Raw genomic sequence first — 27,649 nt, 5'->3', positions numbered from 1 at the left:
AGTCATTAGCAGAATTTGGCTGGCAGAGAAAATGAGATGGTAGCTGACAATTTTTTGGGCACCAAACAGTAGATCAATCCCACACCTCTTTCACGTAACTCCAAGAATGATGCTTTGAATGTTTCACTTTGGAACCTTGAGACTATCGCCCCCTCCCACTCAGTCATAACAAGACAAGTATGAAAGCTGCGCCACATGTGTATTCATCACAGTTGTGTGTGCACTCATCAGAGGAAGGCAATGGGATTGTAGCGATGACTGGTACCAAATTTGTTACAAAAGTCAGTAAATTACACAATGGACAGTATTTTTCAGCACGGGTATTTCGTTCAATCCAAGCAAGTATCGATTCGTGATGTCATCTTCTAGATACGAGTTGACTGTAGTCTGAATCCATTTTAGCAAACTAATAGATTCTTTCAGGCGATAAAATTTTTTTGATTATGAAATACAAGTTCTTGAAGTTTTTTCAGAATGCAAAACGTTAATTAGTAATTGCAGGCCATAATTTATCTGTTTAATATAAAGGTGTTTTGAATTTTGTCTGCATGAAAAAGTGTGAATTTATGAGCAGCTTTTACTCCGAGACGAGTTATCACTTACAGTGCTAAAAGTGCGCGTGTACAGTTTGCTGACCTGCATGGTGAATTTTATTTTTTGTGATTTTGACCTGAATGGAGACAAGTCCAGTTTCATTTAGACTTTACGTGAGATAGACACATCACATTATTACAAAACAGTCATTTAGCCCATTAGTAAAAACTGAAACCTGCACACTCGATCTGAAATACGTTACATGCTAGTGCGTGATTGAGCTGTCCAGTGAATCGCGTACAATAGTTGCAAACGCACTTGGACTTAATGCATGAAGTTGGAAATTAATTTTGAGACAAGTGCTGATTTTGACAAAAATTAACCGAAAGTTTATTCAAAATATTGAGATTCTGTTTTAATTGAGACACATATCACCTTGTTGATCACGTTGCTTAGCAACACTGTAATGCAGATTAATTAATTCATTAGAACGATTTGCGACGTAATAAGTCCCATTACACATACAAACTGTTACGCCAAATTTGCTGACCGCATGAAAGTATGAGAGTGATTTTATTTCTAGAAATGCCAATAAACTGGCAGTTTCAAAAGTTAAATTACAAACTGTTGTGTAACTTCATTGATTGTCCCCTACTGAACGTGTTGTAGCATGTCTCTCCACAAGAGATCTCAAGAAGCCGGGATAGCAAGAAACAAGAAGACTAAAGAAGAGGCATTGGTAAACCATCTCTTATCAAAACCTTGGATAAATGAAACATTTATTCAGCAGAAGCAAAAAGTGGGTGTCTTGTAAAGTGGGCAGTTTGAAATGTAACTGCCGCAGTCATGTCACAATAATGTGATTGAACAAATAGTTAACATAAAGAGGTAACTTTTTCTTATGAAGTTCTTTATTTAAACTATTTCTTCATATCACAACCCATGTCACCTTTTTAAGCCCCTATCTAGTGATTATCAAGAACAATTGCCATATGTATACAAATGGCAAATTTTTCACATTTTGTGTTTCCATTGCTCTGGTTTATAAAAATGTAACCATTCTTGATGTTTTGTACATAAAGTGGTAAAAGTGCAAAGACAGAACATTTCTTGCCTTATGTATGGAAAATAACTGCCAAAACGCCAAGAACATTTAGATTTTTGTAAAGCAAAACGAATGGAAAAACAAAATGTGAAGACATTGCCATTTTTACACATTTGGCAACTTTTCTAGATAATCAATAGACAACAGTTTATGTAACTGAAAGCACTTGTGAAACAAAAGAATAGTTTAATCATGAATGGTCCCAATGTCTGTGTTTATACAGTGTATATATCTTCACATTTAAATGTCCCTGAGACACGCATGCAAAAATTTACACGTGTTGCAAACAGCTGGCGTCAGCTCAGATTCACAAGTTCAGGTAAATAAAAGTCTTGGTGGGAACAACTGCCTAATTAATCGTATGGCTGTGGAACTCTCAGTGAAGAAGATGTAGACAGTTGACATTTTTGATTGCTAATTAAGGAATTCATTCTGAAATTGGATTTCATGGCTGGAGACACTAATAATGTCTAATTAAAACAAGCAGGTATGGGTTACACAATTGTTCATCTTACATAAAGTTTCGGGTATGTTATAAAAATTAAAATTCATTACAAAGTTTGCTTCATATTAAATCAGTGTATTTCATGTGGCTGACCGTAGAAACTCAATATTAATCACATAAAATCAATGTGCAATTATTTATCAAAATAAATGTTTACATTTGAAATTTGGCATAGTAAAACTGTTTTGAGAGAGAAATAAGACGTTTTAACACTTTCTCTGCGGCTGACGCTTATAAGCGTCCGCACTCACTGTCGGATGACTCAGTCTAGTTGCAGCGTCTAATATAGCATCAAAGCGTGTACACTTTTGTTTTGTGTGGTCAGTTATCGAACATATATTGTTCGTAATGGCGGCTAATGAACCGACACCTGGTCCTTCCAATGTGAAAAGGAGCAGGAAAAGTGTTAAATTGACAGAGGAACAGTACTAAACGACAGTGATTTTCTGTGCAGTGAGGACGAGGCATACCACGTAGATTGTCATTCAGAGGGTGCAGAAGAATTGCAGTGTGATGATAGCGTGGAAGCACAGCTTTCGAATCTGTTTTGTGCAGTTCCGCTACTAAACTGATGACCTCTAACAGAGTCAATCTTAAAAACTGTAAATATAATTTCAAATGAATCCAGTTTCCTTTTCCCTTTTTTTTTCCTTCATAAGAATTTGCATTTTGGAATCCAAATTTTTCCTGAATGCGGTGTATTTGGTGCTTGTTTGAATTGTATTTTTTGTTACATTATCAACAAATCACGAACATTTGAATGACGCCTGTGACCCCTATAGGTGTCAGACAGTAAACAGACTTTAAAACAAGACCACAATGCAGTCGAAGTTTATTTGAAGTAATGCATCTAGGGTGTCATCATTAAGTCAGTACAGAACCTGATCCTACAGATCTTACAAGGTCTTGACGTCAGCCTGTAGTTCAGGTATGCTTACAAGGGAACATCCCCATCGCACCCCCCTCAGATTTAGTTATAAGTTGGCACAGTGGATAGGCCTTGAAAATCTGAACACAGATCGATCGAGAAAACAGGAAGAAGTTGTGTGGAACTATGAAAAAATAAGCAAAATATACAAACTGGGTCGTCCATGCGTAAGATAGGCAATATCAAGGGCAATGTGAGGCGAGGAGCGCTGTGGTCCCGTGGTTAGTGTGAACAGCTGCGGAACGAGACGTCCTTCGTTCAAATCTGCCCTCCATTGAAAATTTTGCTTTCTTTATTTTCGCAAAGTTATGATCTGTCCGTTCGTTCATTGACATCTCTGTTCACTGTAATAAGTTTAGTGTCTGTATTTTGCGACCGCACCGCAAAACCGTGTGATTAGTTGACGAAAGAACGTGCCTCTCCAATGGGAACCGAAAACATTTGATCGCAAGGTCATAGGTCAACCGATTCCTCCACAGGAAAACACGTCTGATATTTTGTATATGACACTGGTGACAGCATGTGCGTCACATGACAGGAATATGTTGTCGACCCACCTAACTAGTACACTTGGCGAATGGGTGAAAAGTTTCTTCTACCTTGCCCGATTTAGGTTCTCTTGTGGATGTAATAATCACTCCAAAAAAAGTGATGAAAACATAAGAGTTTTTCACATAAACTGAAAATAAAAAGTTAAAATTTTTGGTCGAGGGAAGATTTGAACCAAGGACCTATCGTTCTGCAGCTGTTCACGCTAACCACGGAGCTACTCGCCTCACATTGCCCATAATATTGCCTATCTTACGCATGGACGACCCAGTTTGTATATTTTTTCATAGTTCCACACAACTTCTTCCTGTTTTCTCGATCGATCTGTGTTCAGATTTTCAAGGCCTATCCACTGTGCCAACTTATAACTAAATCTGAGGGGGGTGCGATGGGGATGTTCCCTTGTTAGGAGTGTCGGCTCCGAGCGGTGCCTGCCGTTTCAGTGTTACCGGCCCACATTGGAGAGTTGCGGGCCTGCACTGATGCCGCAGCGAAAGTGTTAAGGCAGAAGAGTAAGCTAAGAAAGTATGACAAATTATGCAGAATTTATTACGAGGTAATAATTGAATCAGTTATTATGAAAACATCACGAGTACAATTTTTCACCAATTCAGATTTCAGTATTTTTGCATTCGCCATCTGTAGATGGCTGTATCTGTGTTGAGAATGTCATGAGTTTCTGTCTTTAAAGCCAAGAAAATCGTTGCCAAAATATTTAGTTGGTACGAAAATGTCACGAGTCCAGGACTCGTTCTCATTAGTTATATGTTATATGTTCTGAATCACCAGAAGTAGCCTACGGTTTATGTCCCTACAGTACCGATTTCGTGATATATTGTTGGCACCAACTGTAAGACAAATCTTGTGTGGCTGTTGTGTAATCTTTCATTAGTAGTGGCAGTTTAATCAGAAAAGAGAGCATGGACTCAGATGAAGAAGGTAGCAGCCATTACAAGAGGAAAGGCATATGGCATTATGATAAATACAAACACATAATAATAAAGAAGGCTAGATTACAAGGAGAAGCGTACATTAACTACAAAGGACAAAACATTCCCACAACTGCAACGGGAAAAAATTGCAAGTAAGTATGAATTTAAAAACTAAATGTTGAATACATGTTTTGTATGTGTATAGTAAAACATACAGCCTATGCTTCCCTTGTTTACGCTTCTTGATGTTTCAAGATGTGTTATTCTTTGCAGATGACCACATACTAATGGCTTAAAGTGGAGATTGTTTGCAGAGATCTGTATACAAATTTCAAAGAATTCTCACAAAATATAATATGAAAATTTTATGAACAGAAATTAGGAAATATCAATAGCTTTGAGGGGTAAAATTTTCAGTCACTAATAAAATAATATAGTAACAGACTTTAGATATCTGATAAATAAATACTAACCAGATTTCACAAAACCAGTCAGAAGTGGCTACCCTATCTGAAAATGATTGTTGGACTTTGAAGGAAGACATTGTACCACCAGGCCATATATTAAATTACTTTATTCTGTGCTATCAGTTTTGGTAATGCCAATTCTCAAGTGCGTCTAAGAACATAACATACCATGTTGAAACAAGAGAGCTACAACATCAGAAACAATACATCTACATTGGATGTAGCAATACACAAATATGTTGTTATATGTTGCTGACATAGCTCTCTCGTTTTATTATGGTGTGTCGTTATGTTCTTAGATGCACTTGAAAATGGGCTATGCCCAAAGCTGGTAGTGCAGAATCAAGTAATTTATAAACAGCCTCATGGAACAATGCCCTCCTCCAAATTTATCGAAGCTGTAGACTCGAGCCAGATTACAATAATTGTTAGACTCTTCGCTAAAATGATAAAGTATAAATAATAAACAAATGTGACTTTTTACATTAAGTGGTGTAACTTTGAGAAAGTGTGAAAAGTACACAGTGCATGGCATGTAAAAAAAACAACTCGTACTTCAAGTATGAGGGCTGTTCAACAGCATCAACTTTTTTTTTGAGTTACTGTCACAGTTTGAAACGTCAGCGTTAATTGAAAATGCCGCGAAGTGTGAAGTGTGTGCTGTAATAAGGTTTCTGACTGCAAAAAACTGTACACCGATAGAAATCTATCGGCAGCTTTGTGAAGTGTATGGGGACAACATAATCACTGAAGGTGGAGTGCGTCAGTGGGTCATAAAATTTGAAAATGGCTGAACTAACGTTCACAACGAAGAGTGAAGTGGAAGACCCAGCATAGTGACTGCCGAACGTGTCGAAAAAGTCGATGCCGCGGTCCGTGAAAACCGTAATTTCACAATAACGGAACTCTCTACGAGTTTTCCAAAAAATTTCACGAAGTTTGTTGCACGAAATCATTACCGAAAAGCTTGGTTACCACAACTTTTGTGCAAGATGGATACCAAAACTCTTGACAGAGATTCATAAAAATCAGCTAATGGCTGCAGCGTTAACGTTTTTGGACGCTTACGAGAAAGATGGCGACTCATTACTCGATCGCATCGTTACTGGTGACGAAACATGGGTTAAGCATGTGAACTGCGAGACAAAATTGCAGTCAGTGCAGTGGGGGCACACAAATTCCCCCCCAAAAACCCAAGAAATGCATGCAGACAATGTCGGCAAGGAAGGTGACGGTGACGGCGACTGTCTTTTGGGACAGAAAAGGTGTGATTTTTGTGGATTTCCTGGAAAGAGGCACTACAATAAACTCTCAAAGGTATTGCCAAACTCTACACAACCTCAGAAGAGCAATGCAAAACAAGCACAGGGGAAAGTTGGGCTCAAAGATCTTGCTGATTCACGACAACGCCCGGGCCCACACGGCAAATGCCACTCGTGAAGTTCTCGAATCTTAAGTGGGAGTTGTTTCCTCATCCGCCGTACAGTCCCGCCTTGGAACCGAGCGACTTCCACTTATTCCCAGCAATGAAGAAGTGGTTGGCTATGCAACATTTTGATGACGACGCACAGCTTCAAGAAGAGGGAACCACGTGGTTGAAGGCGCACACGGCCGAATTTTACCACGAAGGAATTTCCAAGCTCGTCCGTTGCTACGATAAGTGCCTTAATTTAAATGGCAACTATGTAGAAAAGTAGTATTTAAGTGTGGCTTTCATCTGTATATAATTTAAAAAAATTCCAATACTTTATTTATTTTTAATTCCAAAACGTAATGTACTTTGTGGATAGCCCTCGTATTCAGATTTTATGTTGTCGGCAAAATGACAGGAAAACTGGAACAACATTATTGCAACAAATTTTGCTTTAAATCTGGCGATTCTCAAGTTGAAAAAATCTACAAGATTAGACAAGTGTTTGGGGACGAAGCAGTGGGTATCACGCAGATAAAGGAGGGGTACAACCACTTCAAAGATGACCACTCATCAGTGAAGAATGTGCACATTCAGGTAGGTTCTCAATACCTGCAAATGAGGTCGGTATTGATTGCATAAGGACCCTGGCAATGAAAGATAAGATGAATCGTGATCAGAGAAATTGCAGGCAAGGTTAAAATTAGTATTGGATCCATTCAATCCATTTCAACAGAAAATCTGGGCCTCAGGATGATTTCAACAAAATCTGTGCCAATGCTGCTGACAACAGAGCAGAAGCAACTTTGGAGATTGCACAGCACATGCTGGACACTGTGAACAGTATTAACAACTTTCTTAACACATCACTGGTGATGAGTTCTGGGTTGCTGGATATGTCCCACAAACAAAATTCCAGTCAATGGAAGTATCCGTCATCCTCAAGACCCAAGAAAGTGAGGCAGGTCTGCAGCAACGTGAAAAGTCATGCTGACCTCTTTTTTCTACTCCAATGGCATGAGCCATCATGAGTACAACCCAGAAACAGGAAATGTCAATAAGGAGTACTACCGAGAGGTTCTGCGTCGCCTTTGTAAAGCAGCGAGATGAAAGTTGCCGGACGCCGGACTTACGGGCAGCAGGCAGTTGGCGACTCGTCAATAGCATGCCTGCTTGTCATTCTCAATTAATTCAGAGTTTACTGACCAAACAAAACATGACTGTGGCTTGTCAGCCTCCATATTTCCCTGACCTAGCACCAAGTGACTTCTGGCTTTCCCCTAAACTTAAAGAGACTCAGAAAGGGACCAGATTTCAGAACAGGGAAGACATTATGCAGAATTCGACGGAATAGCTGCGCTCCATACCAAAAGAGGCTTTCTGTGATGCTTCCAACAATGGCAGCAGTGCTAGGCTGGTGGCCTACTCTGAAGGTGACTAATGTCAAACAACTGCATATGAATAAAGACTTATTTCATAAATAAAAGCCTGATAGTTTTGAACAGCCTTCTGTATAAGCACATCAGTCTCTTTGCATTTACTGGAATGACTCGTTACCCTCTCCCTTAAAACCCACATCCTTTCGTCTTTCCCTCTCCTTCCCAATGAAGCAACCTTGGGTTGCGAAAGCTTGAAATTTGTGTGTGTGTTTGTGTTTGTTATTGTTTCTATCAACGTACCAACGCTTTCGTTTGGTAAGTTACAGAATCTTTGTTTTTAGATATATTTTTCCCATGTGGAATGTTTCCCTCTATTATATTTATATAAACATATCAGTCTACATAGTACCATTGCATTGAAACACAAAGATTGGGAAGACCATTTATGGATTGAACAACTCATGTAGTCACAGTATGGAAAAATATTCAATACTACCTGATTGATGATGGTGGGAACAGTGCCACCAACGATGATGACTTTGAAGATTGAAAATAAAATATTCTACAACCTTCTCTTGATTGCATCATTACTTAAAAAACATGCATTAGGGTTAAAAAAAACTGTGAGATGCCAGAGAAGAGAAATTAAGTGTTTCTTTACTATATCCGCAACGAATCACACATTTACTTAGGCTGCAAATTCTCTAGATTTTACCCCTGCCATTGTATGGTCACAAACTGTGAAGTTTGATAATTATTTTCCCGTGTCAGCTGCACACTGTAACTACACGAAACATTTTATTTGTAATTTTATTATAATCTGTTTAGCATAAGGACTGATTTCTTATGTACTATTATCTGTTTCACGTTCACCTGGCTAGATAACAGCTGAACAATGTCCACCTGTGGTCCACACACAGAACTGACCATTAGACAACTGCACAGTGTTAGTCTGTGGTGTCAAGGAGATGGGCATCGGCTGATTGGGGTCACTGGCAGAAATTATCAGAACAACAAAAAATTAAGAAAGACTGCTATAAATCAAATACAAAACTGTCAGGTGGCTTGAGTCATAACTCAGTTTACCTCCAAATAACGTTTATAACTCAACTCTGTACAAGTTTATGTATAATGTGTTTTATGACAATACAGTTATTGCACACACAGTGTAGCATTAAGGGATGTTGACAGGTTGGTTTGATTTTACTGTGCCAGCAACATATCAGGGTATATAAGTGTTGGCTTTACCAAAAGTCTCAACACCTCCTCTGCTTTAAATGCTCACGGAGAACTTGGCAAGGAGAGCTAAATAATGCTGAAAGTTTATTTAAGCGAAACAGTACAGAATTATATACGCATGTTTTGACACATCTGTACAGGCAATATCATCTCTGACTTAAAAAATCTCTGAGAAATTATCATAAACTGCAGTGTAAACTGAGATTATCATAAGATGCAATATTGAATGAATATTTTTACTTTACCTACACTAATAGTACATTAGCTGAAAATAATGATTGTTTTTAAAATCTATCGCCAAAAATTTGTGGTTTTTACATGCGTAAAATAGTGTAGTCATCTTGTGGAGTATAAGCATTGCTGAATTCACATTGTGAGAACGAATTAAACACTGATTATGACAAGAAGACAGGACCGGTTCTTTGATGGACTCTGGAAATTAGAATACTGCACCACCACAGCAAGCGTTTAAGAGCATGCCTGACAAATTCTCTGGGTTTTTGTCTCTAAGAAAATCTCTGAAGCCAGCTGGAGTAATGGCTTACACACACTGTTAGCATGTGGGAGGATAATTTATTGGTCCAGTAAGCCTATTTCAGATACAGTTAATAATTCCTTTTTATTTTCATTCCAAATTACATTTTCTACAATGGACAACTATAATTTGTGGAAAATGAACAAAAGTAGCTGCTGCAGAATTTATTTCAAAACATTTTCCGTGAATTTTTTTTTCTTGAGGAGGAAGAACCAGTCAGTCATCATACGGCTACTGACAATATTTCATCTTCAACAGACGCATGCCCCTCTCTTCTTACTTCACGTGATAGATCACATTTTGAGAGCAATATTTTCTAATTCTACGACACTGAGGTTTATTTACAATGTTTATCTAACATAAAATATAACAAGTAACACTTCTGCAAAACTCTTGGCTCTTACGAAAGCTATCATTGTAAATTTACAATCTGTTATCATGTACACACATTAAATAAGTGATCAGATAATACAATTCACTGCAAATTGACTAATTGGTTTAACTCTAATGTTCTGACTTAGTTATGGTACTTCTTACATTAGGTTGAATGCTGTACGTGCAAGGTAACTCGACACTTGACATGCATGCTTCTTGCAGTGAATGTAAAGGAAGTGTACACATTCCTCCATTCCCAGCATCACCCACACCGAGTGTAAAGTTACAGTACGAGCACACAGCAGACAATGAAAGACAAAAAATAAACACAATCTCTCAACATTTATTGCAGTAAGTTGTCAAATGAGCAAATCAGGAAAGGACGAAATACAATGTGAACATCCTAGCTAGGGTTCCTTACTACACTAAAGTAAACAGATAGGGAAATGGGGGAAGGGGGACTATGTCTGAAGAAGGTAGAAAATGTTACACAGAATTCTTCACCATTAATGTTCAATCCAAAAAGTTTCACATTAAAGACAAAAATGTGACATTTTTGCCTAATTTTACTGGAAACAAAAGTAGCATAGCACAATAAAAAAAAGTATTTAAACCAACAATATAATTAACAGTCACGCAACAGAAACAGCCTCGAGTTGGCCAGTAAATCGAAGGAGGATACAATCACACAAAATAATAATTTTTTCCGAGTTACAGATCAACAGCTACTGAAATTTCTTTTTACTGGAAGCTCAGCTTGCCTCAGATAGCTTACTTCTTCCTCAAAATGACAGTCAAAGATTTTTCTACTTTTCATCATGCCATAATTTAATCAACAGCACACACATAGATGTTTGCTTATGACTCTCTCGAAGACTATTTCTTCATTAACTCCTAAAATTTTACCATAATACGGCAATGAGGCCGAAACATTTAATTTCTGCTGATTATAACACCTACCACATGTAAATAACTCATTTATTAGGAAACAATACGACGGACACACAGAGAAAGGACCTCCGCAGAAACGGCGACGACTACTGGAGAGTGGCAGCTGCAGCTCACTGCCGCGGCTCTCCTCACGAGTGAGCGGCACCAGCCTCACAGCTCGAACGCCTTTTCAGCGACAGGGCTCAGCTCGTGCCCACTCTTCTTCAACGTGGAAACAATTTTATCCACAGCTGCACAGGAAACACAAATATTTAGACATTATACGAAATTGAAAATTCTTGTAGGGAAAATCTAATAATGGAAAATCTAGGTTACAATAACAACACGATGTATATATGCGGACTGAAACGATGAATGAAAATTTGTACCACGGTCGGGAGTTGAACCTAGGTCTCTTGCTCACTAGGCAGATGCGCTAACCCCTAAGCCACTGTGGCAAGTGGCTTTGCACAATTGCACTGATTACCCTAAGGGTGTACATGCAGATGAGGAAGAAAAATTCCCAGCTGTTTCCCAGTGAAACACACATTTTTTCCCCAAGTGAAAATACACTTTTTTCTGGGTGGAAACACACAATGTCTCAAGTGAAAGAACTTTTTTCCATGTTAAGTGAGAGTATACAATGAGCTGTAAAACTTATCAATCCTTTGAATGAAAAAGGTTTTATACACCAGCACAGGACTTCCCAGCATTTTAGTAAATGGAACCTAGAAAAAAAACAACGCATTTTAGAAAGATCTTCAATGCGCGGCAATATGCACACTGCATATTTTCATATTGTGAGAGTATAAATACAAATTCCCCAAAATACAACCTGGTAATTTCCAAAGCACTGAAATTGAGATTGCGCTGAGTGATTGCTGCTGTCAGCTAATCATAGCTCATATCATGTGATCTTGCCAGTCAATGACAGCAAATATCCAGAACATAGGGGTAGTCAGCAAATAGCAACATCACTTAATTAGTGCAAGCAAACAAACAGGAAAAGTTAATAGTTTAAATTAATGTACATACAGTATATCTGCAAGAACAGCTAAGCTTTCACAAACAACATTGCTTGTCAAAAATTTTATGCAGTTTTTTTTCCGAGGGGGTGGTCAGGCAGGTTCCTAAGAGCGCAGCTTAAATTGCAGCAGCTGAATAATTCTGGCAAGTTCGATTATAAATTTCACTTCAGTAGGTGGTACATTTCTTGGGTTACCTGACTGATTATATGTTCTGGCGAGCACTTCGACTTTTCTACAGAAAAGCCAATTACAAGTGAAATTGTTCAAGAACTCAACTTGCACTTTTTTTTGGAAGGATAGTTATATTTTTTTCCCATCATTATTGCACAATTTGTAACCTATGAAAGAACTAAAATAAATATGAAAAACTAATCTTGAAGCTTGATCTTTCTTAGTGTGTGTTATCCTTTAAGATATATCAAACACAAATGTTCCAGTAGAATTTTAATAATGGCATAAATGGCCGGTCCTCAAAACTCCACAATTTAAGAAATTCATCACACATTCTCACATGTAACATACAGGGTGGCATATGAAATGTGTTACCATTTTGTTTTTGAATATAAACTTTATTGTCAATACAATCTGAAAGGAACATATACAATAATGAAGAGCCGTCCATGGAGATTTGTTCTAACTTGGCACATGCTCAATATGTCCACCATTTCGTTTCGTTACTTCCTTCAAACAAACACTGAAGTTAGTGATTACCCTACGGCACATGTCTTCCATAATTTCACTGCAAGCTCGAAGAATAAGTCTTCTGAGCTCCATTAAATCACGTGGACATTTCGGGAAAATTTTTTGTTTAGGTACCCCCAAAGAAAAAAGTTACATGGATTGAGGTCTGGACTACTGGGGGGCCAACTTTGTCTGTCATCGAAGCGACCTGGAAACCTGAGTGAAATGATCCGCATGTCGAAATGCTTGTGTAAAAATTCCCAACACAGTGTTTGCAGTATGTGGCCTTGCTCCGTCTGGCACGAACCACTGGGTGTTGAAGGGCAAGGCAGTAGCAAGAAGCTGTGGAATGAAGCTATTGTGAAGCATGCTCAAATAATGCTCGCTGTTCACAGCTTCTTCAAAGAAAAAGGGTCCAATAAGTCCATGACTGGAAATTGCTGCCCACGCTGTAATTCTCTGAGCATAATGTTTTTGTTCGTGAAGCACTTGTGGGTTTTCAGTGGCCCAAAAGCATACATTTTGTTTGTTAACCACACCGTCTAAATGAAAATGCACCTCATCTGAAAACCAAACATTGTTGAGAGTTTCTTCCCTGCCCTCCGCCCACTGAGCACACAGTAGTCTCTGCTGCTTGTGTTCTTCAGAGAGCTTCTGTGCACAGGTCATCTTGTAAGGGTACATATGGAGGTCACTTTTAAGACTGCGTTGAACGGAGCGTCTCGATATTCCCAGTTGCACTGCTGTCTTTCTACACGATTTCCCAGGACTTCTCTGTGCAGCAACTCGTACTGCTTCAATATTCTCCAGCAAACAAATATAAACAGGTATGACACCACGCTGATTGAAAGCAGCTTGTAATTAGGAAGTACGACACAATTTTTGTTATAAAGAATTCAATGCAGTTTGTTTTCAGCAGGCTGCTTGTGTGTGCACTGTGTTTTGTTGTTGTAAATAGCACATCTTCTAAAGTTTTACTTTGCTGTTTCTTTTCTCTCATTTGTGTGTTATTGTTACAGTATTAGCGTGCAGTAGAAGGCTACAGCGACTTCCTTTGTTACAGTATCAGTTTGTTCCAGTCAAAATTACAAAAATTTGACTGAAAACTAAAACAATGAAAAGTTCTCAAAATTCTAAAAAAATCCCATATGGAAAAATCCCGGGTTTTTCCCCAATGAAAAAATCCTGGGTTTTTCCCAGATGAAAAGATCCCGGGTTTTTTCTGCATGAAAACATTCCCGGGTTTTCCCCAAGCGTATACACCCTGAGTGCAGCATGCCTCCCTCCTCAAAGCATTGAGGAGAGAAGTCTGCTAGAGTAGTCGGTGCTGTTGTGTAAAGTCACTGTGCCAGGGCGACATAGCTGTTAGTGCATCTGCCTAGGGAGCAGGAGACCCAGGTTCACATCCCTGCCTCGGAACATATTTTCGTTCATTGCGTCAGTCTGGTTATACACATCATAAATGTTTGAGACCTGAAAAGGTCTCCGGAACTATATAGTTTTCATTGGAATAACAACAATACAAAAAGGATAAATTGCTACTCACCACAATGAGTGTGTGAGATCATGTTGTTGGGAAATTCCATTAGAATTTCATTAAATTTTTAAACAAAAGCAGGGTGGGAGACTTGGAGTCTCAACTCCAAAGTACACCTAACAGTAACCAACACCAACAAGCCCAGCTTCCAAAAACAATTGTTCCTTTTTCAGGTAAAGAGGAAATCAGAGAGGAAATTTTTTTTGGGTGGTATATGGAAGGGAGGAGGGGAACCAGGTCTCCCACGAGGTGCACTGTTCAGCAAGAACATTGTGACCACTGGCCTACTATCGACATAAACCTGTTCGGGTGATAGCAGTGTCGCCTTGCAAGGAATGACTGCTAATCAGAGATATGTGTGGCACACGTAGTATCAGTAAGTGCACTGTTCATGTGTAGACTGGGGAAGAAACGTGACGTATCTGAGTTTGAGTGAGGCAAGATTGTGTACGCTGGAGGTTCGGCACAGGCATTTCTGAATCAGCACAACTTGTCGGGTGTTAGAGGAGTTCTGTGGTGTCTACAATACATGACAAAACCAAGGTGAAACTACATCCAGACATTGTCAGATTCGGAGGGAGGGGGTGCACCCCTCATTATATATGTCTGTCGCTGTAGGCTGGGCAGACTAGTAAAACAGGACAGGCAGCAAACTGTGGCAAAGCTAACATCAGACTTTAATGCTGGCCAGAGTACAAGCGTGTCGGAATGCACAGTGCACTGGACACTCCCAATGACGGGCCTATGCAGCGTATGACCTGTGCATGTGCCCATGTTAACACCACGACACTGGCAACTACGACATTGGACATTGGTGCAGTGGCAAATGTTGCACGGTCCCTACAGCGACCTACCGAGGCCTCACTGCTTCCGTGCCACGACACGTTACCGCTGTTATCTGTGCCGAGAGTGGACACACCAGCTATTAGGTAGCTGGTTATAATGTTCTGACTGATCAGTGTCAGCCTTAAATTTAACAAGCAAGAAAGGAAACCACAGAGAAATGTGGGTAAGTTCAGGAAAAAGAAATAAAATCATCCAGGTTTCCAGAATGGAAGGTAGGAGATGAGGTACTGGCATAAGTGAAGTGTGACGACAGAATCTGCCAGGAAGTCACATTCGTATTTGCTGATGACACAGTAATTCTGTCATCGGAGAAAGACTTGGAAGAGTAGGTGAACGGAATGGGTAGAGTCATGAAGGAGAGATCATATTATGAACATATGAAATTAAACAAGAGAACTTGAATGTAATTGAATTAACTCAAGTGAAGCTGAAGGATTAGACTAGGCAATGAGAAACTAAAAGCAATAGAGGTGTACTCCTGTTTTGGCAGAAAAACAATTGATGATGGTCAAACACGAGATGATATAAAATGTAAACCGGCAACAACAAGGAACGCAAACAATATCAAGTATGTTTAGCAACACAGTTTCCTGACACTAATATTAATGACAAGCTGTTAACCGTGGCTGCACTCGTGTATCAGTAGTTTTGTTATGAGGAGTGATGGAGAGCAAGTAAGCTACTGTACGTGCAATAACATCAGCTGCCCTCACATGTCTGGCTGTTCGGGCGAGCAAAGCTCGAGATGCATGCCCCGCTCTCCCCCCTCCCAAGCTGGGGGCAGGAAGGGGAGGGGAGGGGATGACGGAATATTGAAGATGGAGACCTAGGCTTGTAGGTTCAGAGAGGCATCAGACTACAGAAGAAGAAGAAGAAGAAGAAGAAGAAGAAAACCACAATGAAGACGACCACGACCACAACCAACAACAAAGTTCACATTTTATAACTGCTAAAACGGCCATAAGATTGAACACATTTTGTTAATAACCCAGACCCCACACGAAGTGTTATTAATTCTCGCATTACATGGAATGTCACAACATAGCTAATATTTTGTCTGGTGAGCCTATTTGCAGGATTGTCTCGTAGTATAGTGAGTAAAATGTAAAAGTAAAATGTGCAGGTCCAGGGTTTGACCCCTACTTAGCCTTAGGCTCTTTTTCTGTCATCTAGCAGTTCTTTCCCCTCTGGCAGTTACTCGTTAATGGCGAGGAACACTATGTTTAAGTATGAAGACAGTATTTGTTCTTTCAGACATGTCCAAAAGAACAGATACCATCTTCGTATACAGTTAAGGCTAACCAGCCATTGACCTCCTCCTTCTGTGCTGGATGCACAAGCATTGCTCGAACTCTTACAGGACTTGGTAAGATTGTCTGCCACCAGTAATGACTGTAAAGGGCAGGGGCACTATGATTGTAGTGTGTGGACATTAAGTTGGGAATGTTGGTCTCACGGGGAGCACGCAAGGGGTAAATCCCTGCAGTCGCACTATTATCTGTGCGCTCGGTGGCTCAGATGGATAGAGCGTCTGCCACGTAAGCAGAAGATCCGGGTTCGAGTCCCGATCTGGACATACATTTTCAACTATCCCCATTGATGTACATCAACACCTGTCGACAGCTTAGGGCTTTGATTTAATTATTATTTCACTATGTTTAAGAGTCCATGTTAAATTGTAGATCCCTCTACAACTGGCTGGTTAAGTCAGTTCAAAGAAAACAACATACCAGCTCCAGAAGAATTGCTCCTGGTAAAGCAGTGCATTGTTTAAAACAACCTTCGAGTTGATAATAGTCTCATCTTTTACCTCAAGTATTCACATCTGTTCGCATTGCCCCTATAAACATGCTGGGATTCAAAATGCTGTCCTAATTGCGAATCCTGCCACTTGCGCAGTATGCTGACAGTAAGTATAAGAATCTCAGGGCCTGTTACAATGAGAGCTACACCTGCAGGAGAGGGCATGCCGTATTTTGTGAACCATAATAAAATAAAGATGCACTTTAATTTTTAAGCAATTTTTTCAAAAACACCTATTTTACTATTAGACTGAAAAGCCACAATAAAAAATTTCTTAGTTTATAAAACCAAACCTACTTTTAAAATCCTTGAAAATCATTACGTGAACTACTACTCCTCCGTCGCCCTCATCCTCTTCAGATGTAATATGGTCTTCACTGCCATTGAGAGCATTACTTATGCTGCACTTCTTGAAAGATTTAGCAGTAATGTCTTCTCTCTAAACCATGGCTGTTTTATCCACTGACACACTTGTTTGATTGTAGGTTGTTTCAAAGCTCCCTCTGGCATGAATTCGTGTTGGGTTTCATCCATTTGTTCCATTCCAGTCATACACATTTTAAACGGTTTAGTTATCGAGACATCAAGAGGCTGCAATTGTCGAGTAAGTCCTCGTGGAATAACAGCAAGCTCTGTATTTCCCTTTTCTCTTTCTCAGAATTTTTCAAATAACTATAAAACTGATCTAGCAAAGGAGAGAACTCTTCTTTAATAAAGCACCTTTCCTTCTGCCCTATACTCTGTTAATCAATAATTTCATACCAGCCTTGTCCACTAAACCGTTGTCATGTACATGAACAACAACACTTGGCAGTATTCCATAAGGTTTTGGCATTGTTTTGCACTTGAAAATGATCATTGGATTAAGTTTAGTACCATAAGCACAACATGAATTCCTTTACTTGTCCACCATTAGTGACTCGTTTTATTTTCTGTTGGCAGAGGGCCGAAATGCTGCTCATCTGCTCTGCTTCCATGTTGTTCTGCATGTGCTATTACTGTCAATCCATAGCCCACATCATACGAATACCTTTTATTTTTCGCATTACGAAAGTAACTACGAACAAAAATATTGTACTGTTAGCGACACCACAAACCGTGCACGAGAGACGTGAATAACTGGTAGAAACCCAATTAATCAACACGACAATGCCTCGTCAGGAAAGCCTGAAGAATTATAACGCAAATCATTTTCATTTCAAGTTCACTGGCACCATAGACTACAATGACACATCATAGGCTAGACAGTGCTCTGGGTTTGCGATGGCAGCATGGGAGGGAGACAGTGTTAGCAAGCTTGTCAATCTCTGTTGCTTTGGTGCATTGCTGCTGCCATTTGAATCCAATGTTGCCAAATAGAGACAGGTTTCCTGCAGCATCGAATATATGGTCATTTTTAAGACTGGTGGAAATTTTAAATAAAAAGACTGAAAATTTTTATATTAATTTCAAGTATAACATGCACCTGAATTTTGGAGGCAATTTTTTGAAGGAAAAATATGGTCTGTTGTTATGAGTGCTACCTCTGCAAATGGGATACTGTAAGCTGAAGGACTAGTGCAAGCAATTTTAAAGATTATGCTCCATTCAGTGAATGAAAAGATTTTTCCCAATTTTTTTTTTAATTTTTATTTTTTTTCATGTCATGGTGCAAAAGACAAGCAGTGCTCTGTTGTTTACAGGATGACCAAATAAAATGTTCCAGAAAGTCCACCAATTGTTGAAGACAGTGAGGAGGCCAGTTTGAATATTTAAAATAACAGCAGATTCAGAATATCCTCCATCCACCATTGAGGAATAGGAAAACAAATTAAAAACATTTAAGAATGTCAAGAGTCCACGAGAAGCTAGAATTCCCACTTAACTTATCAAGGCTGGCGACAAAGCCCCGTGCTCCAAAATCCACAAGCTAATTGAGTTAACCTGGGTAAAACAGGCAGTACCAGAAGAATGGAGGGTATCTGTGATATGCCCCACATAAAAAAGGAAAGATAAATTAGTATGAGACAACTAAAGGGGCACAGCACTACTGGACATCCACTAAAAGATTATTTCAACTTTCTATTAGAATGGTTTTAATCCCTAGCAAAAGAAACAATTGGAGAATACTAAGATGGTTTTCAAACAGTACGATCAACCACAGATCAGATTTTCGTATTAAGTCGGGTCTGTGAAAAAATTCTACACACATCAAGAAAGTTTTGCCTTACCTCGGTTCCGAGAGTTCCGGGACCACTACAGAAAATTGGAATATACATCAACATAAACATCATTTCCGGCCTTTTTATCGCTCACGAAAATCACACATTGCATGTTGTACCACCATACAGTGAGACCTTCAGAGGTGGTGGTCCAGACTGCTGCACACACACCAGTACCTCTAACACCCAGTAGAACATCCTCCTGCATTGATGCATGCCTGTATTCATCATTACATACTATCCACAAGTTCATCAAGGCACTGTTAGTCCAAATTGTACCATTCCTCAACAGCGATTTGGCGTAGATCCCTCAGAGTGGATGGTGGGTCACGTCCTCCATAAACAGCCCTTTTCAATCCATCCCATGCATGTTCGATAGGGTTCGTGTCTGGAGAACATGCTGGCCACTCTAGTCAAGCAATGCCTCTATCCTGAAGGAAGTCATTCACAATATGTCCACGATGGGGGCGCAAACTGTCGTCCGTGAAGAGGAACGCCTCGCCAATTGGCTGCTGATACGGTTGCACTATTGGTCAGAGAATAGCATTCACATATCGTACAGCCGTTACAGAGCCTCTCGTGACCACCAGTGGCGTACGGCAGTTCCACATAATGCCACCCCAGAACAGTAGGGAACTTCCACCTTGCTGCACTCACTGGACAGTGTGTCTACGGCATTCAGCCTGACTGGGTTGCCTCCACACACGTCTCCGACGATTGTCTGGTTGAAGGCATATGTGACACTCATCGGTGAAGAGAACACGATGCCAATCCTGAGCAGACATCACTTTGGTTCACTCTGAGGTGCCTGGCAACTTCACTTGTTGAGAGCTCTTCCTGGCACAAAGTAACAGTGCAGATGCTATTGAACCGTGGTATTGACCGTCTAGGCATGGTTGAACTACAGACACCACGAGCTGTGTACCTCCTTCCCGGTGGAATGACTGGAACTGATTGGCTCTCAGACCCCCTTCATCTAATAGGCGCTGCTCATGCATGGTTGTGTACATCTTTGGGCAGGTTTAGTGACATCTCTGAACAGTAAAAGGGACTGTATCTGTGATACAATATCCACAGTCAACGCCTATCTTCAGGAGTTCTGGGAACCTGGGAGATGCAAAACTTTGTTTGATATGTCTACAAATACGGCCAAGAATGACACCTCCCCCTTCGAGAAAGCTTTTGATACTATCTGTAGATGGTAGAATTTGGAATATCAAAAAAATTGGTTAGACTTGTAGAAGAATACTTGACTGACCCAAAAGCTACGGTTACTAAAGGCAATAAGATGACACAAAGTTTCCAAGTGGAAACAGGATTAAGGCAAGATGGGTCATCACCTGTCCTTTCGATCTGGCACACTAATGTGGGAGTTCAACAGAGAGAGCCTCCCAGGTTATCAAGATAATTAAAATATTACCTGTTTGGTACATGCATATAACACTGTCATAGCAATATGCACACAACAAGAACAGAAAACAGGTATTCTGACCATGGAATTAGTGGGATAGAGGTTTGAGCTACAAACTAGTACTGCAAAGACAATATGGAAGAAAGCTCCGTAACTCTGAAGATATAATAGTGAACTATACTGGGCATAAGCATGAGAAACAGTTTATGTATCTTGGGTCAATTTTTACTGAAGTAACATAAGCTGAAGCAGACATTAAACCAAGACGGCAGGCAAGAAACACATGCTGTTACTTCCTAATTCATGTATTCATTCCTTTAAAATGATAGAGCACAGCAATCAGTTGTCCTTTTCTTCCAGGTTTTATTCGGCAAATTTTATATTTCAGCTAGTGCCTAGTCACTATCAATACACCATTTTTATAGTATTAATGCATGTTCTAATACGTCAGTCCCTGTTGTTTGGCCTTCTGTGACAGAAGCGGAAACAGGTCTTACTTCTGAGAGCAGAACTCAACATTTGGCTGATTGTGACAAAACAAATATTTTTATACAGCTATTTTATTTACAAAAATATGCAATATTTGGGATTTAGTACAATCTTATGGACTCAAAATTTTAACCCTACTAAGAAGTGTTTGTTGTAGTATTAGAATGCCTTATTTTAAAAGCCTAATTCTTCTCAGTGGAAAGAGACTTTTCTCTTCTTTCACAACTTTTTCATTTTAGGATACGATATTATTCAGATATGTTCTTTTTATCAAAAACAGGAGCCCAAAAATAACCTATTTAAAAAACTACCAATCTGATAGTTAATCTAAATAACTTCATTTTTGAATGTATGTCACTATTATCTGTAATTCTGGTTTTCTATGATGTTATTAAAAATGCAGTTGATATTTTTTTTACAATTTTCCGAATAGTTTGCATAAAATTGCACTGTTAGGTGTTAATCTCTGAAAACTTGACATTTGTAAAACTGTGTTCATGTGAACTCAATGAGAGTGGCAATGTGGTTTCAGTTGCCCTGAGACTGCAGTCGTGTGTGTGTGTGTGTGTGTGTGTGTGTGTGTGTGTGTGTGTGTGTGTTGTTGATAAAGGCCATTGGCTGAAAGCTTTAAGTGTGAAAATCTTTTTGTTGTGCCTGTCTGCAACTTAGCATCTCCGCTGTATGGTGAGTAGCAACATTCCTTCTCATATATTGTTAGAATGAGAGTTATGTAAGTCTTGACCATACTATTTTATAGGAATGGTGTGCTAGGTCAAAGCTGTTCACCACAATTTCAATGGGATTACTGAAAACTGTTATCACTCACCTTCTTTGTCAATGCTGTCGAGGAAGGCCCACGCAATTGAGAAGCGGGGCAGGAGAGCGACATGGTGCAACATCTGCACCAAATACTCTGGTTCGTCTATAAAGTGCTTCTCCAGTGTGCGCAGGATCAAACTGAGCATCTGACCGTCTAACTTTGTACCAACCACTGCAAAAGAAATGACCAATGATGTACACAGCAAAGCAAAATTATTTGCAATGACAAAAATGCTGAATAAATATGTTCTTCAGAATATAACAGCTGTGAGTTACAATTAAAGGGAAAAAATTCTTGCCAAATTGCAACAGATATACAGAAATGATCACAGACATATGCTAACAGACATGCTACCTTCTGTACACAGGAGCAAAGAGAAGAAAATGGGCTAATGCAAGAATAAGCATGCAAAAAAGGAGAAAATAAATGTCGTGGAATTGTCAAACATTCTAAGTGACAAATCTCTCACTTGTCAGGAGAATCAAAAACAAAATGTGTCTCTTTTTGTACATAACTTATTTCTATCACAAAAAACCTGGCCAGGTGCGAGTAGGACTCATGCACTGAGACTTCCATACAAACCTTATTATGTGTATGGACTACACATACACATAGCCGGGAATCTAGGCTCTCACTGATTTTTACCTATTATCGACATTGATACTGGCACAATATTGGTCCCAGGGGTAACAAGTGATGAAAGAAATATTTTTTTCATATTCACAATTTTCTGATACTTTTCCTGTAATACCTTCCTTTTTGCCAAAAATTACAGTTCTACACCAAAGGGAAGTACCCTATACGTTTTGATGAGCGGGTTTGTGAATATCAAAATATATTACATAAATGGCTGTATCTTTCAATTTGCTTTGAGTTGGAAACTAATATTTATTTTACCACCAATGGAACATAGACACAAGTACGTGGTATAAATTTAAACTTAATACATCAATCCATTCCTGAGAAAAAGGGGTCTTGACAGAAAGACTGTGGGATTTTAGAATCTATGCCTCCCTGGTGTGTGAATATATTTTGTGTTGCTACAGGCAACTGCAGACAATACGATTTGTTTTCTTCCGTGTATTGAGCTCTTTGTGTGTGAAATTCGTGTAGCTTGTTTAATGTATTAATAAATAGTTCCAATCAGAAACTGCCCATAAATTACTCTGCTAACTGGTTATGGGCCCAGGATTATAAAAGTGGTGTAATATTCCAAAAAAACTGTGAGATCACCGGCTCACAAAAAATAGCAGAGGCGCACGGTAATTTGGGATGACGTAATCGCTAAAACCGTGGTGCCAGTAAATACCAATTCATTGCCTACAATTGAAAAACTGACGGGAAGAGAAAACTACAGTACCTGGCAGTTCGCTACGCAAACATATTTAGAATACGAACAATTGTGGGAATGTGTCAGTGGCGAAGTACAGGATGCAACTAAAGTTTGTAGAGCAAGAGCCAAAATTATACTCTCTGTCCATCCGTCGATATATGTTCACTTGCAAGATACACCTACAGGAATGTACATCTACAAGTGAGGCACGCAGAGGCGGCTCACCAGTGGCAAGGTCCTCGACGGCAACGGCCCTCAGCACCGTGGCGTACCCCTCGAGGCTGGAGTCAGGCCGGGAGCCGCCCCAGGCGCGCGTGAACTCGTAGGGCGACGTGATCCTGGCGCCCGGCTGCAGCGACAGCCGGCCGAGGGCCGCCACCTTCTGCAGCCCGTCCCCGTCCCCGTCCCGCCGGGCCGCCGAAGGTCCGGCCTCTGGCGTGTTCTCTCTGGTCCCCCTCACTGTGGTCGTCCCACTGTCTTCGGACGAACTTTCGGCTGACTGAAAAAGAAGCAAAGAGATACGACACACTGACTCCCACACTGTTTACCTAGCACTGTCCGGTCACTCATTATGCGCTTTCAGATGGCACGTTCAGAAAGTAAGTGTACTGTGACCATAATGGGCTGCCTTTCTTGTTTTTTTGAGGTTGGCAACAAAGAGTGGTAATGGGGAATCCCCTGACACAGTAGTATGTAAACTCGATGTCGTAGTGTCTAGTTGCACGAAAGATGTCGGTAAGAAATCCCACAAAGTGCAAACCCCGTGCTGTGATCCACTTCCTACTCACATAAGGAATAACGTCTACTGAAATTTTTCTGCAAATCAAAGTTGTTTACGGGAAGTGTGTTATGAGCAAAACAAGTGTGTTTAAGTGGTGTAGGGTGTTTACTGCAATGTTCTCGATGAACAAAGGAGTGGACGACCTCCGAATCTGACTGACGAGTTGGCGCAAAAAATCGAGGAAACCGTTCCTGTATTTCACAGTGAGTTACATTTCTGTGATATTTCCACAACTCTCCAGAACTCTCTTAGACGAGACACTCACTGAAACATTGGTATACGGGAAATTGTGTGCAAGAGTGCTCCCAAAACAGCTGACAGAGCAACACAAGGAAAATCAAGTTAATAGTGTGTGTGAGTTTCTCGAACAACATGAACTGGAGGAAGTATTTCTCATTACACACCTGACAAAGGAAAGACAGTCATCTCACAGTACCGTCACACCAATTCCCCATTTGCCGAAAAATTCGAAACCACAAATTCTGGCTCAAAATTCATGGCCTCAGTGTTTTGATACCAGAAAGGAAACATTTTGGCTGGATTTCTGCCTCAGAGGGAAAGGGACGATGGGGATACCATCAATGCACAACAATATTGAGAAACCCAAAAAAAGCCCAAAAGGAGGAGAAAGCTAATGAGAAGAGTGTCCTTGACATATGGCAAGCAACTCCTTACACAGCCCTAGCTTCCATCTTTTCACCTTTCTTATGACACACATTAGTGGAATTAAATTTTTAGCTGATGAGCAGGTGCAGAAAGAGGATCTGAAATGGAGAAAGGAGATGGGGGGGGGGGGGGGGAAGAGTTCTTTGAGGAGGGCATAAAGAAGCTTGTGGCATGGCTCAGTACAGGTACTGAACGGGACGGTGATTATGTGGAACGATAGTCAACAAGTGTATCAACAACAGCCCGCAATTTTTTTTTCAAATACATTTTTTCTAAAAAAAATATAAAAATCTAGTAGTCTTACTTGCTGAACATGCATTGTATTTAGTGTCTCAAGTTTGGCTGGAATTGCGGTCCACGGTGCAGGTTATGGCATGGTTGAGCCTCGACTCACAGCACCTCAAACAACAGGTTACCTATTCTGTTTCTATTTGGTGCAATAAATGGCAGCTAGTTCCCAATGTAGTAAAATTTAAGTTAATAAAGATGAGTAGGAGCAATCATCCTGTAATCTTCGAATACAGTATTGGTGGTGTGCTGCTTGATGCAACCGTGTTGATTAAATATCTAGACGTAGCATTGCATGGCAACATGAAAAGGATTGAGTACATAATGTCAATAGTAGCAAAAGTGAATGGTTAATGCTGACTGATTAGGTGAATTCTAGGAAAGTGTAGCTCATCTATAAAGGAGACTGCATACAGAGCAGTCATGTGACTCATTCTCAAGAACTGCTCGAGTGTTGGGATCCCCACAAGGTCAGATTGAAGGAAGATATCGAAGCAATTCTGAGGCAAGCTGCCGGATTTGTTAGCGCTACATTAGATTGACTAGCAAGTATTACGGAAAATGACAAGATAGAAATCATGGTTTGTAGGGAAGCATTAGGGTGTTACACATCTCTCCAGAAGAGCAGTGTGTATTCTTACATATGCCTGATTGCAAATAATATTCTTGAACAAAAGAACTACAAAACAAATCATCATCATTACCATGTAACTGTTGTGTGGACATATTGTGTTAAGTGCACATGCAGAACCAAGTGCGCAGGATTAGCCGAGCAGTCTAAGGCACTGCAGTCATGGACTGAGCGGCTGATCCCAGCGAAGGTTCGAGTCCTCCCTCAGAAATGGGTGTGTGTGTTTGTCCTTAGGATAATTTAGGTTAAGTAGTGTGTAAGCTTAGGGACTGATGACCTTAGCAGTTAAGTCCCATAGGATTTCATACACATTTGAGCAGAACCAGGTGACAGGATTATGTGTATTTCAAGACGGGATGGTGACCGCAGTAACCTTTGTTACGCACATTCATTATGGAATTTGTCTGAAACGTAGGCCAGTTTTCAGTCTTGTTGAATGTTCCTTTCAATAAATATTAGAGATATTACATTAGACCCCTCACTACTCAAATCATTACGGAGCAATCTTTGATTTGACATGATGCAACAGAAGGATGAGTACTATGGACTGCAATGGACATCAAACCAAATATCACACAATTAATATACATTTGCTCTTTCAACTGGGCTCATAAAACTATAATTTGGACAAAATTATGTTTAAAATTAGAATCAAAACTTTTTGATAGGCCTGGATGCCTTATGAGACAGATTGTTTAAGCTGACAGCACCTACATATCTCAGAAACAAAATATTTTCTAGAGCCACATGTAACAACTTTCAGGAGGTGTGCAGAACATATAACAGCAGAGTATGCCGATATTTCGCTTTTCTGCACAGAAAACCAAAGTTTTTAACTCAAATGGATACCTGATCTTCTATCAATCACCCTACGTAAATAAAAGAAATTACACGATTTTATTATTCAGTTTTTAAGATGGAAAAGCGATACAATAAGAACAAATATTTATGCCCAATCTGACAACAATACACAAATCGCAAGATACATTTTGATGTAAGTGGTGCAAATTGGCTCACTGTATTCAGAGTAATAAGACTTTATGAAAAAATGTGTGTGTGTGTGTGTGTGTGTGTGTGTGTGTGTGTGTGTGTGAGAGAGAGAGAGAGAGAGAGAGAGAGAGAGAGAGACTGACATTGTTGATGCTTACAGAGATCAGTTACATTTCATGTTTATAATCTTACTGTATCAGAAAAGTTGAAACAAACAGCATTACACACACCTTGTCCTCTCGTTTCGTTGCACAAATGTACTTGGGTGCAACCTTCATCTTTACAGGGCTGCCCAGTCCAGGGATGTGTGGCAGGAATGATGCAGATGTATGTGGAATGTTCCTTTGTCTTCTTCTGGCTGAAAACAAAAAACACTCTACACTGTGAATATAGTTCAAATATTTGTTCATTTATATTTAACACTTGTCAAAAGCTAAGACTACATTGGTTCTGAAAACAAGCAATTTTATTATTATTTTGAGCTTTTCCTCATTACAGAGGCTTATCTTCAACATAATAATTTACTCGGCAATTATTAATAAGTGCTCTTAAACTATATTTTCAAAATATTCCTCCAGCTGTTTCAATCTTGTGTGCCCTCTTCCTCTGCGCCCATTCTCCTCACTGTGTGCTGTACATTTTGGAGACAGGTGGTCATAGGTCGTCGTCTTCTTCTTCTCCCCTCCTGTTTCCACTCCAGTATCAATTTTGGCATTCTGGTTTCCTCCATTCGTCGTACATGCCCGTATCACTGTAATTTCTTCCTATCCATTACGTCATATATTCTTTCTTTTACTTCCATTCTCCTTATTATTTCGGTGTTCATTATCTTTTCTCTCCTGGAGATTCTTACCGATCTTCTCCAGAAGTCCATCTCTAGAGCTTGTAATTTTTTAATGTGCTTCAGGTTAATTGTCCAGGTCTCCGTTCCATACAGAACCACACTCTCTAATATGGATTTATATATGAATTTTTTAGTTCTGCTGATTACATTCCTGCTCCATATGACTGAGCACCAGATGTGTAACATTACATTTTGTGGGTGTGCACAGAACTTTGTACAGGGAGTTGCTGCTTCATTTGGGCTCAACCGTTCCTTTCATTTTCACATGTTAGCATAAAGACATCATTTCTCATCATCAGTAATGATACAGGATATGAACGCTTGGTGTCATCTATGAGCCAATTGATGAAAAGTAAGCACGGGTGCACATATGACCACCCACTGCCTTTTCTGGTTTTGGGTTAGAGCACG

The 27,649-nt window shown here is 39.8% G+C and overlaps 1 protein-coding gene across 1 annotated transcript in view; it reads right to left on the bottom strand.

Annotated features, from left to right (window-relative positions):
* Positions 1 to 9,649: 9,649 nt before the first annotated feature.
* Positions 9,650 to 27,649, bottom strand: part of LOC126109564 (uncharacterized) — a 151,297-nt gene continuing 133,297 nt past the window's right edge. The window contains exons 11-14 of the mRNA XM_049914586.1: positions 26,625 to 26,752; positions 23,264 to 23,537; positions 21,712 to 21,876; positions 9,650 to 11,140 (exon numbers count right to left, since the gene is read on the bottom strand). Of these exons, the coding sequence (XP_049770543.1) occupies positions 11,061 to 11,140; positions 21,712 to 21,876; positions 23,264 to 23,537; positions 26,625 to 26,752 (647 nt within the window). The 3' untranslated portion in view covers positions 9,650 to 11,060. The remainder of the gene's footprint in view (positions 11,141 to 21,711; positions 21,877 to 23,263; positions 23,538 to 26,624; positions 26,753 to 27,649) is intronic.

The sequence above is a fragment of the Schistocerca cancellata genome, chromosome 12 (genome assembly GCF_023864275.1).
Source record: "Schistocerca cancellata isolate TAMUIC-IGC-003103 chromosome 12, iqSchCanc2.1, whole genome shotgun sequence".
In the NCBI taxonomy this organism is placed as follows: Eukaryota; Metazoa; Arthropoda; class Insecta; order Orthoptera; family Acrididae; genus Schistocerca; species Schistocerca cancellata.
This window is presented reverse-complemented; position numbering and strand designations above follow the sequence as displayed.